Source organism: Asparagus officinalis, chromosome 3 (assembly GCF_001876935.1).
Source record: "Asparagus officinalis chromosome 3, Aspof.V1, whole genome shotgun sequence".
Lineage (NCBI taxonomy): Eukaryota > Viridiplantae > Streptophyta > Magnoliopsida > Asparagales > Asparagaceae > Asparagus > Asparagus officinalis.
The window spans coordinates 9322791-9339007 of NC_033796.1; the positions used below are offsets into that span (position 1 = coordinate 9322791).

General features: G+C 38.5%; 3 protein-coding genes across 5 annotated transcripts in view; all 3 read right to left on the minus strand.

Annotated features, from left to right (window-relative positions):
* LOC109832890 lies at positions 1818 to 4544 on the minus strand. 2 transcript variants are annotated; one of them, XR_002245038.1, is made up of 6 exons: positions 3359 to 4544; positions 3073 to 3267; positions 2694 to 2966; positions 2283 to 2591; positions 2110 to 2197; positions 1818 to 2016 (listed from the first exon to the last, which is right to left on the minus strand). XR_002245038.1 is itself a non-coding variant. In XM_020400359.1 (5 exons), exons 2-5 carry the CDS (start codon positions 2795 to 2797, stop codon positions 1858 to 1860), a joined length of 660 nt encoding a protein of 219 aa, XP_020255948.1. In that variant the 5' UTR covers positions 2798 to 2966; positions 3073 to 4542; the 3' UTR covers positions 1820 to 1857. The 2 variants fall into 2 exon arrangements, 1 of the variants encoding a protein (XP_020255948.1); XM_020400359.1 differs by having other exon boundaries at positions 1820 to 2016; positions 3073 to 4542.
* LOC109832889 lies at positions 9750 to 13057 on the minus strand. 2 transcript variants are annotated; one of them, XM_020400358.1, is made up of 8 exons: positions 11871 to 13057; positions 11585 to 11779; positions 11206 to 11478; positions 10795 to 11103; positions 10622 to 10709; positions 10436 to 10528; positions 10047 to 10351; positions 9750 to 9957 (listed from the first exon to the last, which is right to left on the minus strand). In XM_020400358.1, exons 3-8 carry the CDS (start codon positions 11307 to 11309, stop codon positions 9810 to 9812), a joined length of 1047 nt encoding a protein of 348 aa, XP_020255947.1. In that variant the 5' UTR covers positions 11310 to 11478; positions 11585 to 11779; positions 11871 to 13057; the 3' UTR covers positions 9750 to 9809. The 2 variants fall into 2 exon arrangements, with proteins under 2 accessions (XP_020255947.1, XP_020255946.1); XM_020400357.1 differs by having other exon boundaries at positions 11585 to 13057.
* LOC109834588 overlaps positions 13746 to 16217 on the minus strand; it is a 12922-nt gene continuing 10450 nt past the window's right edge. The window contains exons 2-5 of the mRNA XM_020402623.1: positions 14634 to 15076; positions 14348 to 14542; positions 13967 to 14241; positions 13746 to 13864 (exon numbers count right to left, since the gene is read on the minus strand). Of these exons, the coding sequence (XP_020258212.1) occupies positions 14107 to 14241; positions 14348 to 14542; positions 14634 to 15076 (773 nt within the window). The 3' untranslated portion in view covers positions 13746 to 13864; positions 13967 to 14106. The remainder of the gene's footprint in view (positions 13865 to 13966; positions 14242 to 14347; positions 14543 to 14633; positions 15077 to 16217) is intronic.

Here is a 16217-nt window from a genome sequence, read left to right on the forward strand (position 1 = left end):
TGGCGTTATTTCTAGCACAAGTGTTTGTTTTGGTGGCCATGTTAGCCCTACCTCACTGCTTGTTAGTTCTAGCTGCCCTCCTGTTAGTTCTATCCCTTCTCGAGTTAGTTCTACTGCGGGTTTGGCGTTATTTCTAACACAAGTGTTTGTTTTGGTGGCCATGTTAGCCCTACCCCACAGCTTGTTAGTTCTAGCTGCCCTCCTATTAGTTCTATCCCTTCTCGAGTTAGTTCTACTACGGGCTGGCGTTATTTCTAGCACAAGTGCTTGTTTTGGTGGCTATGTTAGCCCTACCTAACTGCTTGTTAGTTCTAGCTGCCCTCCTGTTAGTTCTATCCCTTCTCGAGTTAGTTCTACTGCGGGCTGGCGTTATTTCTAGCACAAGTGTTTGTTTTGGTAGCCATGTTAGCCCTACCTCACTGCTTGTTAGTTCTAGCTGCCCTCCTGTTAGTTCTATCCCTTCTCGAGTTAGTTCTACTGTGGGCTGGCGTTATTTCTAACACAAGTGTTTGTTTTGGTGGCCATGTTAGCCCTACCCCACAGCTTGTTAGTTCTAGCTGCCCTCCTGTTAGTTCTATCCCTTCTCGAGTTAGTTCTACTGCGGGCTGGCGTTATTTCTAGCACAAGTGTTTGTTTTGATGGCCATGTTAGCCCTACCTCACGCTTGTTAGTTCTAGCTGCCCTCCTGTTAGTTCTATCCCTTCTCGAGTTAGTTCTACTACGGGCTGGCGTTATTTCTAGCACAAGTGTTTGCTCTGATGGCCATGTTATCCCTACCCTCATGCTTGTTAGTTCTAGCTGCCCTCCTGTTAGTTCTATCCCTTCTTGAGTTAGTTCTACTACGGGCTGGCGTTATTTCTAACACAAGTGTTTGTTTTGGTGGTCATGTTAGCCCTACCTAACTGTTTGTTAGTTCTAGCTGCCCTCCTGTTAGTTCTATCCCTTCTCGAGTTAGTTCTACTGCAGGCTGGCGTTATTTCTAGCACAAGTGTTTGTTTTGGTGGCCATGTTAGTCCTACCTCACTGCTTGTTTGTTCTAGCTGCCCTCCTGTTAGTTCTATCCCTTCTCGAGTTAGTTCTACTGCGGGCTGGTGTTATTTCTAGCACAAGTGTTTGCTCTGGTGGCTATGTTAGCCCTAGCTCACTTCTCATTTAACATGAAAATACTTACAACACACAATTATCTAAGTAGTTGTCTGTAAATGTACACGTAAAACAATTAACAACATATTAACAACATGAACATACTTACAACATTGAATACACAACAAAAACCTTGGAGAAAATTAAAATAATATTTACAAAAAGGTGAATCGCGTGCATACAAAAGAGCAGCACAAAAATTTGCTCTATATTTTGCACAATCTCCTTTTGAAATTGTTATCGACCGTTTTTCGACAATGCTGTTAATGAATTCAATCATAAAGATCCCGCAATCTAACGTTCTGCATTTAAGGGAAAAATATTACAATATTGAAAATGACAATGAAACAAAAAAATGAACAATTAAATTAGAAATGCATGAAACACTTACGGTCCTTGTTGTGGCACGGCAACTGACACAAGACCATGATGCTCCAATTTCCCCAATCCCCAATTACTCTCAATGAAACTCATAAACTTATTTATAAATTTCACAGCATCGGCGGTATAAATGGGGGAGTTGATTGAGGAGTAGTGATAGAATTTTGTCTCCTCTCTCACTAACTCTACCAGGTGCCAATGTCCGGAGCTGACAATCGGGATCAGAATTCTTTCACACTCCAAGAACTTCTGCTGAGAAACATTTTCCTTCATTCGTTTTGCCATCATTTCAAGATTTCCTTCTAGAAATGCTTGCTAAAAGATGCAATAATGTCAACATTGTGGGATAACATAATAATAATATCCACCAATTAGTGAAAAAAACAAGGATATACTTACTGCAAGCCAAGGTCTTGTGACATGTATCTTTCGATCATAACTATCAGTTGTTTCAATCTTGTTACAAAGCCGAATAACAAATGCATCGATCACCTACAAAAATTACCATGAATGAATAAAATAGTTAATATAAATTATTTTATATACAACATCAAACAATCAATAACACAATTGTTTAGAACCTACATCGTCACTGAGTTCACCTCCCGTTAATAGTATATAAGCATCTAAGCGAGATACGCTTGCTTCGGCACACTTCCAAATGTACGTATCACTATATGCAAGTACATTGTGAGAAAATTGCTACTAGAATTAAGTAAATTCAAAGATTATTATTAGAATAAGTCAGTAACAGTTACCTGTTCATTCTCGATTGTAGAAAGTCTTCAATTAATTTGTTCTCATAATCAAACGCCAGTGCCTTACCTGGATAGTCTCTAGATGTAGGTATGAAGCCTTCTTCATTTTTGTACTTTTTTTTCCCATCAGGACTATCCAATATCTGGATGACACGTCTCTTCTTTGTGCCTTCCTTTGGTTGATCTAGAGGCATATAAGGTGAAGTAACAGAGGGTCCATCCTTCCTCTCCCTCTTTCCGACAGCCCGTTTGATAGATGGCGTTTCTCTGTTATTCTCATTACCACCTTCATCTTTTTGAGAAACATCTCTATAGAGTCGAGAAGGCATATAATTAACAAAGAGTTACACAAGAATTATATGGAAAATATAAAAATTAAAATTGCAAGAAAATTTAAAAAACTAAACTCACCGAGCATCTTCTAAAATTCTCACGTCTCTTGCGCTCATCACAAAGTCATCACATAAATCGGCTTCCCCAGTTCCTTCCAAATTCTCATATTCCTTAGCTTCCATATCCTCTTTGATTTTTTTTCTTCAGTTACATTTCCGTCATCCTCTTTCTCCTTGGTTTTTTTTGGCATCTAGCACTACGCTCTTCTAATTCTCGTAATTCTGTAGTGAGCTCATTCAACTCGTACGTCTTCTCCGCAATTAAGAAAATTAATTCAGCTTTCCTTGATTCCTATTTGACCAAAAAAAGCTAGTATTAGTACGTATACTATAGTTGCAAACATAGATACTAACAAAAGGGACATAAAATAATGAACTATTAGAGCAACGATATGTACAAATACTATTGGCGATGCCGTATGAATAAGAGGAGTATTCTCTTGGCCATTATCCGTAACCAACTTCGGGACTCTATATAATTTGTTCATAGTAGTCCTCCTCCACTTTCCAGTACTCTTCACACAAAAGAGCGGCGGTAACCTTTCAATATCTGAAGTGTACTCTAATTCCCCTACTTTTTCATAAAACCAAACCTACAAAAAAGAAACTACACATTAGCATGTGCATAAACAATAATCATTATCAAAATGAAAAGATATACAAAATAATGTTCATGTAACTCACCAGTAAAACGGAGGAAAAACCACCCATGTACCCGGCATTTGAGCGCTGACCTAATTCCCGCATACTAAGAGACTTCTTTGATTTACTCATCTCTTTGCAAAGAAGAGTGAACACCGCATGGCACCAATTATATTTATGCAAAGTTGATAACTGCTCCGCATATCTAAACGCCCACAAGGGACATGTCTTACATGTCCGCGGGCATAATATGAAGCCGATAATGAAAGCCACAATAAGTTTCACACATATTATAGGGTCTTCATTAATCATATCTACAATCATCTCGGCCATTCTATCGCGCTTCCCCGAAATCACCGCCTTCTTTTCCTCATCGGCTTTCTTATAATTCTTTACAAAATAGGTGTAGATTGTATTAGCCGCTGCCCCACTCATTTTTATCGGAATTCCCTCCTTTGGCAATCCGGTAATTCGGTGAATATCATCTATACCGAACACACAATTTTTATTCCCAATCATGAATGAGCATTTATCAGGATTAAAATTTTGAATCAAGCAATCAATTGCTATTTGCTCATTGCTCAAGGATGTGGGTATATTGAGAAAGCTGTGAAAAGGTGTCGTCTGTAGGGCTTTTAGGTGTCTTTCATCTAATTTTATTCGCTTATCAATTAAATCTCGAAAATAACACAAATTGGCCGGAATTCTCAAGTGTGTTATCTTAGCCCTACAAGAAAATTATAATTCAGAAAGAGTTAAAAATTAAATATATTTGGGCAAATTAAGACGCATATTAACAAGTTTATTAACACAAACATTATACATCATGGCTTACAACAAAAATTATAATTCAGAAAGAGTTAAAAATTAAATATATCATGGCAAATTACTTACGAAGTTGGAGGATTATTGCATTTAGAAGAGGTAGGCTTTGATTTTGAAGAATTCGAAGACGTCGACTCTTTCAATTTGTTCGAAGCCATGAGGGCAGACGTCGAGGGCTTGGTCGAGCTCCGGAGGCGGCGATGAACCTGAGGGCTGAGCTCAAATGCCATCGGAGGCGTGGCTGATGACGAGGGGTGAGTTCGATGGCGAGGAGGAGTAGACGGCGCTGACCCGGCGGCGACGCTCAGCGGCGGCGATCTCGGGAGCTGGAGAGGAGGAGGGGAGGTGATGGCTAGGGCAAGGGGACGGCGGCGACGCTGAACGGGGACGTCGAGGGATTGGCCGAGCTTGGGCGGCGGCGCTTTCGGGCGGTGGTGAGGAGGAGGGGGTCGGTGATGGCGCGATCTGAGCGGGAAAGAAGAGAGAAGGGTAGGGATTTTGGGGGATGGGATTTTCAACGAAGGGCTCAGATCTCTTTATTGGGTTTATAATAAACCGCCCAGATCGCGCATCCTCAGAGCCGGCCTACGGAGTCACCGCAGATTCACTTTTTCCATATATATATATATAAGTTAAGTTTTGGTTTCTATGTATATTTATTTATATATATACATACATGGTTTTGAGTTTTCAAGTTTTAATATGAAACAATTGAATATAATTAGAAAACATATTTTTGTTTCATACTTACATGCATATATTCTTGCTTAGATGTTGTTAGTTCTATCATCTTCCGTGTTAAGTCTAAGGGCACTCATGTTAGTTCTATAGCCGGCTAGCGCTAGTTAGAGCTTAAGTATTGGATCTAGCGTCTTTGTTCGTTCCAACTTAGTTGTTGTAAGTTCTCGCTTCTCCAGTGATAGATCCAGCTGTTCTCGTGTTATTTCCACCTCCATATAACTTTAAGTTCTAGTTTAAGTGTTGGGTCTATTGTACTTAATGAGTTATGTCATCTTATAATTATTACATATTATTTTCAAATAGTTAAATAATTTAATAATTTTGGTATATCAAATTGTTACGGTTATATATTATATTATATTTTTAAAATAACCTTATTTTATTATTAATATAACATAATATTATACTATTGTCATTATAATATAATCATTCATATAATATAATATTTTTAATAATGTTAATATTATTTTATGACTGGTATGTTACTAATAAATTAATGTGTTATGAATATTCTAATATTATGTAATATACTATGGTCTTTAATAGGGCTGAGATTATTAATAGTAATTTAATAATATATTAGTAATTTATGATATATATAAATAGGTGTTGTGAATATATTATCTTTACATTAACATATTTTACCAATAAATTATGTTAGATATTACATTAACATGTCAACTCTATATGCATTACATTTAATATATTATGCTAGATATTGTATTAACACCTCCTCAGACTCAAAACCAAAACACCAAAATTAAAACTTATTTTAGGTGTTTAGGAAAAGTGATAATGTTTTGGGTTGAAGACGATTTAGCTCAAAAAACACCATGGAATCCCTACGGGAGCCTAAGTCATTTGTTTTACTGGTTTTGTTAGTTCTTGCTTAGATGTTGTTAGTTCTATCATCTGCCGTGTTAACTCTCATGACATTCATGTTAGTTCTATAGCCGGCTAGCGCTAGTTAGAGTTTTAAGTATTGGATCAATCGTCTTTGTTAGTTCCAGCTTAGTTGTTGTAAGTTCTCGCTTCTCCAGTGATAGATCTAGCTGTTCTCGTGTTATTTCCACCTCCATATAACTTTAAGTTCTAGTTTAAGTGTTGGATCTATTGTACTTAATGAGTTATGTCATCTTATAATTATTACATATTATTTTCAAATAGTTATATATTTAATAATTTTGGTATATCAAATTGTTATGGTTATATATTATATTATATTAGTAATATAACCTTATTTTATTATTAATATAACATAATATTATACTATTGTCATTATAATATTATAATTCATATAATATAATATTTTTAATAATGTTAATATGTTATGTCTAGCATGTTACTAATAAATTAACGTGTTATCAATATTCTAACATTATGTAATATATTATGGTCTTTAATAGGGCTGAGTTTATTAATAGTAATTTAATAATATATTAGTAATTTATGATATATATAAATAGGTATTGTGAATATATTATCTTTACATTAACATATTTTAGTAATAAATTATGTTAGATATTACATTAACATGTTAACTCTATATTATATTAACACATTCTCAAACTCAAAACCAAAACACCAAAATTAAAACTTATTTTAGGTGTTTAGAAAAAGTGATAATGTTTTGGGTTGAAAAAGTGATAATGTTTTGTGTTCTTGGGAACAAGCGAAGTTAGAGCTAGCAAGAAATGAGGTAGAACTAACGCGGTCTAAGCAAAAGCTAACACTTACTGTATTATAACTAACACGAAGCTAGAAATAACAATAAATGGGAATGAACTAATGGGGTATCGACTAGAACTAACACTTACTCTATTTAAAACTAACCAGAATCGAGTTAGAACTAACAGAACCACGAAGTAGTCCAATAGAACTGACAGGAGGAAAGCTAGAACTAACATGGCCAATAGAACAATATAGACTAAGCTGGAACTAACAATAAGGTAGAACTAACGCGAGCTAAACTACATCTAACACTTACAGTATTATAACTAACACGAATCTATAAATAGCGATGAGGTACAAAATGTTGCCCAAGTGATATAGCAATTCTTTATGTTAGTTCTAATTGCCAAAGTTGTAGGACTCTTCAACAGCTTTTTCGGGGGAAGAAATTACAGTGAAAACAACAATTAGAACTAACATGGTGTAGATTAGAACTAACATGGTATAAGTTAGAACCAACAAGGCATAAGTTAGAACTAACATGGCATAACTTAGAGCTAACATGGCACAAACTGGTCATTTTCTATCTGATTCTGCTCGAATCTGGGCAATAGAAGAATATAGACTAAGCTGGAACTAACAATACAAACCAAGATCTAAACTTGTGAACAAGTCCATAAGCCTAACAATACAAAGACTAAACAACAGATAACTTCACAACAACAGTAGAATTAAATGCAAACAGCAGATAAGCTTAACAACAAACAGATTAGATTTGACAACAGAGCGCTGAACTACGCAACCAGTCCATAAGCTTGACAACAGAGTGCTAAACTTCGCAATAAATCGGAGATGTTGAAAACCAAAACATAACCTTGACAATCCGTCCATAAGCTTGACAACACAACGGCAAACATAACAATACAACCAAACATAACAATACAACCAAACATAACAATACAACCAGTCCATAATCTTTACAATAAAACGTGATGACTTAACAAAACAACCTTGTATTAAAGTAATGTCAACTGCATGTACAATCTGTGTCTTTGCTCTTAGTTCCAGTATCTTGGGTGAGTATACCTGCCTCCCTTCAATGAGCTTGTGCAATAACAACAGTTAAGATTCATAAGCGCGTGGAATACGATCAATTCAGATGGGTCAATACGTGAATCACCTAGGAAGGCATGCGAATGCTAGCAAAAAGATAGTCCTCTGGCTTACGTTAACACTGTATAGCTATAGAGTGTTAACGTATGCCAGAGGACAATTCTCTCCAGCATTTGCATGCCTCCCCAAGTGATTCACGCATGACCCTTCTGAATTGATCGTATTCCATGCGCTTATGAATCTTAACTGGGCGTTAATGTACAAACTCTTTGAAGGGAGCCAGGTATATTCACCCACTGATGGAACTAAGAGCAAAGACAATGGGGATAACATCTTCATCAGCGTGACGGATATCCAAGATCCACATCAGCATGCGTCCCAGGCAGGCCATGACCTTCATCGGATGTACAGGAACTAGCCATGATTTTACAACACCATATATACAGGGGAACTTGAAGGTGTAGGGGAGAGGTATAGGGGAGAGGGTAAAAGTATGGGGTTTACAAATAAATGAGGAAGAGTCTACAGAGAGTCGGCGATGGGGAGATCCGAAAAAGATTGCGCCGAAAAGGTAATCAATACTATCCTGGGGTTGAACAGGCTTTGGGGATGGTGATGTTGCCGCGTGGGATGTGGGGATAGGTTCCGGACCAGGTTATCATAACTCTCCTCCTTGGGACTGCACTTTTGCAAGGTGAGTTGACTCTTCAACCTTGGGAACTACGCAAAAACAACGAATGCAGTCAAACCTATAATATCTCGGTAACCTTCACAGCCAAGTGCAAGTGAATAATGTTAGTTTAAGTGTTGGATCTATTGAATATGTTAGTTCTACCTGGGTTAATGTTCGTTCTAGCCGTTTCCGTGTTAGTTCTTGCCATTCTCGTGTGTTCTGTTGGCCATGTTAGCCCTACCTAACTGCTTGTTAGTTCTAACTGCCCTCCTGTTAGTTCTATCCCTTCTCGAGTTAGTTCTACTGCGGGCTGGAGTTATTTCTAGCACAAGTGGTTGCTCTGGTGGCCATGTTAGCCCTACCCTCACGTTTGTTAGTTCTAGCTGCCCTCCTGTTAGTTCTATCCCTTCTCAAGTTAGTTCTACTGCGGGCTGGCGTTATTTCTAGCACAAGTGTTTGTTTTGGTGGCCATGTTAGCCCTACCTCACGCTTGTTTGTTCTAGCTGCCCTCATGTTAGTTCTATCCCTTCTCGAGTTAGTTCTACTGCAGGCTGGCGTTATTTCTAGCACAAGTGTTTGCTCTGGTGGCCATGTTAGCCCTACCCTCACGTTTGTTAGTTCTAGCTGCCCTCCTGTTAGTTCTATTCCTTCTCGAGTTAGTTCTACTGCGGGCTGGCGTTATTTCTAGCACAAGTGTTTGTTTTGGTGGCCATGTTAGCCCTACCTCACGCTTGTTAATTCTAGTTGCCCTCATGTTAGTTCTATCCCTTCTCGAGTTAGTTCTACTGCGGGCTGGTGTTATTTCTAGCACAAGTGTTTGCTCTGGTGGCCATGTTAGCCCTACCCTCACGTTTGTTAGTTCTAGATGCCCTCCTGTTAGTTCTATTCCTTCTCGAGTTAGTTCTACTGCGGGCTGGCATTATTTCTAGCACAAGTGTTTGTTTGGGTGGCCATGTTAGCCCTACCTCACGCTTGTTAGTTCTAGCTGCCCTCCTGTTAGTTCTATCCCTTCTCGAGTTAGTTCTACTGCGGGCTGGCGTTATTTCTAGCACAAGTGTTTTCTCTGGTGGCCATGTTAGCCCTACCCTCACGTTTGTTAGTTCTAGATGCCCTCATGTTAGTTCTATTCCTTCTCGAGTTAGTTCTACTGCGGGCTGGCGTTATTTCTAGCACAAGTGTTTGTTTTGGTGGCCATGTTAGCCCTACCTCACGCTTGTTAGTTCTAGCTGCCCTCCTGTTAGTTCTATCCCTTCTCGAGTTAGTTCTACTGCGGGCTGGCGTTATTTCTAGCACAAGTGTTTGTTCACGCGGCCATGTTAGCCCTAGCCCACTCCTAGTTAGTACGCGAGCTTCCCTCCTGTTAGTTCTAGCCCATCTCGAGTTAGTTCTACTTCGTGCTGGCTTAACAACATGAACATACTTACAACATTGAATACACAACAAAAACCTTGGAGAAAATTAAAATAATATTTACAAAAAAGGTGAATCGCGTGCATACAAAAGAGCAGCACAAAACCTTGCTCTATATTTTGCACAATCTCCTTTTGAAATTGTTATCGACCGTTTTTCGACAATGTTGTTAATGAATTCAATCATAAAGATCCCGCAATCTAACGTTCTGCATTTAAGGGGAAAATATTACAATATTGAAAATGACTGTGAAACAAAAAAATGAACAATTAAATTAGAAATGCATGAAACACTTACGGTCCTTGTTGTGGCACGGCAACTGACACAAGACCATGATGCTCCAATTTCCCCAATCCCCAATTACTCTTAATGAAACTCATAAACTTATTTATAAATTTCACAGCATCGGCGGTATAAATGGGGGAGTTGATTGAGGAGTAGTGATAGAATTTTGTCTCCTCTCTCACTAACTCTACCAGGTGCCAATGTCCGGAGCTGACAATCGGGATCAGAATTCTTTCACACTCCAAGAACTTCTGCTGAGAAACATTTTCCTTCATTCGTTTTGCCACCATTTCAAGATTTCCTTCTAGAAATGCTTGCTAAAAGATGCAATAATGTCAACATTGTGGGATAACATAATAATAATATCCACCAATTAGTGAAAAAAACAAGGATATACTTACTGCAAGCCAAGGTCTTGTGACATGTATCTTTCGATCATAACTATCAGTTGTTTCAATCTTGTTACAAAGCCGAATAACAAATGCATCGATCACCTACAAAAATTACCATGAATGAATAAAATAGTTAATATAAATTATTTTATATACAACATCAAACAATCAATAACACAATTGTTTAGAACCTACATCGTCACTGAGTTCACCTCCCGTTAATAGTATATAAGCATCTAAGCGAGATACGCTTGCTTCGGCACACTTCCAAATGTACGTATCACTATATGCAAGTACATTGTGAGAAAATTGCTACTAGAATTAAGTAAATTCAAAGATTATTATTAGAATAAGTCAGTAACAGTTACCTGTTCATTCTCGATTGTAGAAAGTCTTCAATTAATTTGTTCTCATAATCAAACGCCAGTGCCTTACCTGGATAGTCTCTAGATGTAGGTATGAAGCCTTCTTCATTTTTGTACTTTTTTTTCCCATCAGGACTATCCAATATCTGGATGACACGTCTCTTCTTTGTGCCTTCCTTTGGTTGATCTAGAGGCATATAAGGTGAAGTAACAGAGGGTCCATCCTTCCTCTCCCTCTTTCCGACAGCCCGTTTGATAGATGGCGTTTCTCTGTTATTCTCATTACCACCTTCATCTTTTTGAGAAACATCTCTATAGAGTCGAGAAGGCATATAATTAACAAAGAGTTACACAAGAATTATATGGAAAATATAAAAATTAAAATTGCAAGAAAATTTAAAAAACTAAACTCACCGAGCATCTTCTAAAATTCTCACGTCTCTTGCGCTCATCACAAAGTCATCACATAAATCGGCTTCCCCAGTTCCTTCCAAATTCTCATATTCCTTAGCTTCCATATCCTCTTTGATTTTTTTTCTTCAGTTACATTTCCGTCATCCTCTTTCTCCTTGGTTTTTTTTGGCATCTAGCACTACGCTCTTCTAATTCTCGTAATTCTGTAGTGAGCTCATTCAACTCGTACGTCTTCTCCGCAATTAAGAAAATTAATTCAGCTTTCCTTGATTCCTATTTGACCAAAAAAAGCTAGTATTAGTACGTATACTATAGTTGCAAACATAGATACTAACAAAAGGGACATAAAATAATGAACTATTAGAGCAACGATATGTACAAATACTATTGGCGATGCCGTATGAATAAGAGGAGTATTCTCTTGGCCATTATCCGTAACCAACTTCGGGACTCTATATAATTTGTTCATAGTAGTCCTCCTCCACTTTCCAGTACTCTTCACACAAAAGAGCGGCGGTAACCTTTCAATATCTGAAGTGTACTCTAATTCCCCTACTTTTTCATAAAACCAAACCTACAAAAAAGAAACTACACATTAGCATGTGCATAAACAATAATCATTATCAAAATGAAAAGATATACAAAATAATGTTCATGTAACTCACCAGTAAAACGGAGGAAAAACCACCCATGTACCCGGCATTTGAGCGCTGACCTAATTCCCGCATACTAAGAGACTTCTTTGATTTACTCATCTCTTTGCAAAGAAGAGTGAACACCGCATGGCACCAATTATATTTATGCAAAGTTGATAACTGCTCCGCATATCTAAACGCCCACAAGGGACATGTCTTACATGTCCGCGGGCATAATATGAAGCCGATAATGAAAGCCACAATAAGTTTCACACATATTATAGGGTCTTCATTAATCATATCTACAATCATCTCGGCCATTCTATCGCGCTTCCCCGAAATCACCGCCTTCTTTTCCTCATCGGCTTTCTTATAATTCTTTACAAAATAGGTGTAGATTGTATTAGCCGCTGCCCCACTCATTTTTATCGGAATTCCCTCCTTTGGCAATCCGGTAATTCGGTGAATATCATCTATACCGAACACACAATTTTTATTCCCAATCATGAATGAGCATTTATCAGGATTAAAATTTTGAATCAAGCAATCAATTGCTATTTGCTCATTGCTCAAGGATGTGGGTATATTGAGAAAGCTGTGAAAAGGTGTCGTCTGTAGGGCTTTTAGGTGTCTTTCATCTAATTTTATTCGCTTATCAATTAAATCTCGAAAATAACACAAATTGGCCGGAATTCTCAAGTGTGTTATCTTAGCCCTACAAGAAAATTATAATTCAGAAAGAGTTAAAAATTAAATATATTTGGGCAAATTAAGACGCATATTAACAAGTTTATTAACACAAACATTATACATCATGGCTTACAACAAAAATTATAATTCAGAAAGAGTTAAAAATTAAATATATCATGGCAAATTACTTACGAAGTTGGAGGATTATTGCATTTAGAAGAGGTAGGCTTTGATTTTGAAGAATTCGAAGACGTCGACTCTTTCAATTTGTTCGAAGCCATGAGGGCAGACGTCGAGGGCTTGGTCGAGCTCCGGAGGCGGCGATGAACCTGAGGGCTGAGCTCAAATGCCATCGGAGGCGTGGCTGATGACGAGGGGTGAGTTCGATGGCGAGGAGGAGTAGACGGCGCTGACCCGGCGGCGACGCTCAGCGGCGGCGATCTCGGGAGCTGGAGAGGAGGAGGGGAGGTGATGGCTAGGGCAAGGGGACGGCGGCGACGCTGAACGGGGACGTCGAGGGATTGGCCGAGCTTGGGCGGCGGCGCTTTCGGGCGGTGGTGAGGAGGAGGGGGTCGGTGATGGCGCGATCTGAGCGGGAAAGAAGAGAGAAGGGTAGGGATTTTGGGGGATGGGATTTTCAAGTGAAAAAAACAAGGATATACTTACTGCAAGCCAAGGTCTTGTGACATGTATCTTTCGATCATAACTATTAGTTGTTTCAATCTTGTTACAAAGCCGAATAACAAATGCATCGATCACCTACAAAATTTACCATGAATGAATAAAATAGTTAATATAAATTATTTTATATACAACATCAAACAATCAATAACACAATTGTTTAGAACCTACATCGTCACTGAGTTCACCTCCCGTTAATAGTATATAAGCATCTAAGCGAGATACGCTTGCTTCGGCACACTTCCAAATGTACGTATCACTATATGCAAGTACATTGTGAGAAAATTGCTACTAGAATTAAGTAAATTCAAAGATTATTATTAGAATAAGTCAGTAACAGTTACCTGTTCATTCTCGATTGTAGAAAGTCTTCAATTAATTTGTTCTCATAATCAAACGCCAGTGCCTTACCTGGATAGTCTCTAGATGTAGGTATGAAGCCTTCTTGATTTTTGCACTTTTTTTCCCCCTCAGGACTATCAAATATCTGGATGACACGTTTCTTCTTTGTGCCTTCCTTTGCTTGATCTAGACGCATATAAGGTGAAGTAACAGAGGGTCCATCCTTCCTCTCCCTCTTTCCGACAGCCCGTTTGATAGATGGCGTTTCTCTGTTATTCTCATTACCACCTTCATCTTTTTGAGAAACATCTCTATAGAGTCGAGAAGGCATATAATTAACAAAGAGTTACACAAGAATTATATGGAAAATATAGAAATTAAAATTGCAAGAAAATTTAAAAAAGTAAACTCACCGAGCATCTTCTAAAATTCTCATGTCTCTTGCGCTCATCACAAAGTCATCACATAAATCGGCTTCCCCAGTTCCTTCCAAATTCTCATATTCCTTAGCTTCCATATCCTCTTTGATTTTTTTTCTTCAGTTACATTTCCGTCATCCTCTTTCTCCTTGGTTTTTTTTTTGGCATCTAGCACTACGCTCTTCTAATTCTCGTAATTCTGTAGTGAGCTCATTCAACTCGTACGTCTTCTCCGCAATTAAGAAAATTAATTCAGCTTTCCTTGATTCCTATTTGACAAAAAAAAGCTAGTATTAGTACGTATACTATAGTTGCAAACATAGATACTAACAAAAGGGACATAAAATAATGAACTATTAGAGCAACGATATGTACAAATACTATTGGCGATGCCGTATGAATAAGAGGAGTATTCTCTTGGCCATTATCCGTAACCAACTTCGGGACTCTATATAATTTGTTCATAGTAGTCCTCCTCCACTTTCCAGTACTCTTCACACAAAAGAGCGGCGGTAACCTTTCAATATCTGAAGTGTACTCTAATTCCCCTACTTTTTCATAAAACCAAACCTACAAAAAAGAAATTACACATTAGCATGTGCATAAACAATAATCATTATCAAAATTAAAAGATATACAAAATAATGTTCATGTAACTCACCAGTAAAACGGAGGAAAAACCACCCATGTACCCGGCATTTGAGCGCTGACCTAATTCCCGCATACTAAGAGACTTCTTTGATTTACTCATCTCTTTGCAAAGAAGAGTGAACACCGCATGACACCAATTATATTTATGCAAAGTTGATAACTGCTCCGCATATCTAAACGCCCACAAGGGACATGTCTTACATGTCCGCGGGCATAATATGAAGCCGATAATGAAAGCCACAATAAGTTTCACACATATTATAGGGTCTTCATTAATCATATCTACAATCATCTCGGCCATTCTATCACGCTTCCCCAAAATCACCGCCTTCTTTTCCTCATCGGTTTTCTTATAATTCTTTACAAAATAGGTGTAGATTGTATTAGCCGCTGCCCCACTCATTTTTATCGGAATTCCCTCCTTTGGCAATCCGGTAATTCGGTGAATATCATCTATACCGAACACACAATTTTTATTCCCAATCATGAATGAGCATTTATCGGGATTAAAATTTTGAATCAAGCAATCAATTGCTATTTGCTCATTGCTCAAGGATGTGGGTATATTGAGAAAGCTGTGAAAAGGTGTCGTCTGTAGGGCTTTTATGTGTCTTTCATCTAATATTATTCGCTTATCAATTAAATCTCGAAAATAACACAAATTGGACAAAATTCCAAATTGTATTATCATAGCCCTACAACAAAATTATAATTTAGAAATAGTTAAAAATTAAATATATTTGGGCAAATTAAGACGCATATTAACAAGTTTATTAACACAAACATTATACATCATGGCTTACAACAAAATTATAATTCAGAAAGAGTTAAAAATTAAATATATCATGGCAAATTACTTACGAAGTTGGAGGATTATTGCATTTAGAAGAGGTAGGCTTTGATTTTGAAGAATTCGAAGACGTCAACGCTTTCAATTTGTTCGAAGCCATGAGGGCTGACGTCGAGGGCTTGGTCGAGCTCCGGAGGCGGTGATGAACCTGAGGGCTGAGCTCGAATGCCGTCAGAGGCGTGGCTGATGACGAGGGCTGAGCTCGATGGCGAGGAGGAGTAGACGGTGATGACCCGGCGGCGACGCTCAGCGGCGGCGATCTCGGGAGCTGGAGAGGAGGAGGGGAGGTGATGGCTAGGGCAAGGGGACGACGGCGACGCTGAACGGGGACGTCGAGGGCTTGGCCGAGCTTGGGCGGCGGCGCTTTCGGGCGGTGGTGAGGAGGAGGGGGTCGGTGATGGCGACCGAATTCGCGATCTTGAGCCGGCGGCGACGCTGATCGGGGGCGGCGAGCTCCGGCGGCGATTTCGGGCGCTGGAGAGGAGGAGGCGGGAGGTGATCTGAGCGCGGGAGAGATGAGAGAAGGGTAGGGATTTTGGGGGGATGAGATTTTCAACGAAGGGCTCAGATCTCTCTGAGGGGTTTTGAATAAACGGCCCAGATCGCGCATCCTCAGATGACAGCCTACGGAGTCACCGCAGATTCACATGACCCATATATATATATATATGTATACATGTATATATACATGTATACATGTATATATATATGTATACATGTATATATATATATATATACATATAT

Bases quoted from the DNA above. Each gene is read 5' to 3' on its own strand.
- LOC109832890 (XM_020400359.1), bottom strand. From the start codon at position 2,797: ATGGAAGCTAAGGAATATGAGAATTTGGAAGGAACTGGGGAAGCCGAT. The intron at 2,592-2,693 runs GTGAGTTTAGTT...TCGACTCTATAG, and splicing joins AGAATTTTAGAAGATGCTCG to AGATGTTTCTCAAAAAGATG. The intron at 2,198-2,282 runs GTAACTGTTACT...ACTTGCATATAG, and splicing joins CTACAATCGAGAATGAACAG to TGATACGTACATTTGGAAGT.
- LOC109832889 (XM_020400358.1), bottom strand. From the start codon at position 11,309: ATGGAAGCTAAGGAATATGAGAATTTGGAAGGAACTGGGGAAGCCGAT. The intron at 10,710-10,794 runs GTAACTGTTACT...ACTTGCATATAG, and splicing joins CTACAATCGAGAATGAACAG to TGATACGTACATTTGGAAGT. The intron at 9,958-10,046 runs GTAAGTGTTTCA...CCTTAAATGCAG, and splicing joins GCCGTGCCACAACAAGGACC to AACGTTAGATTGCGGGATCT.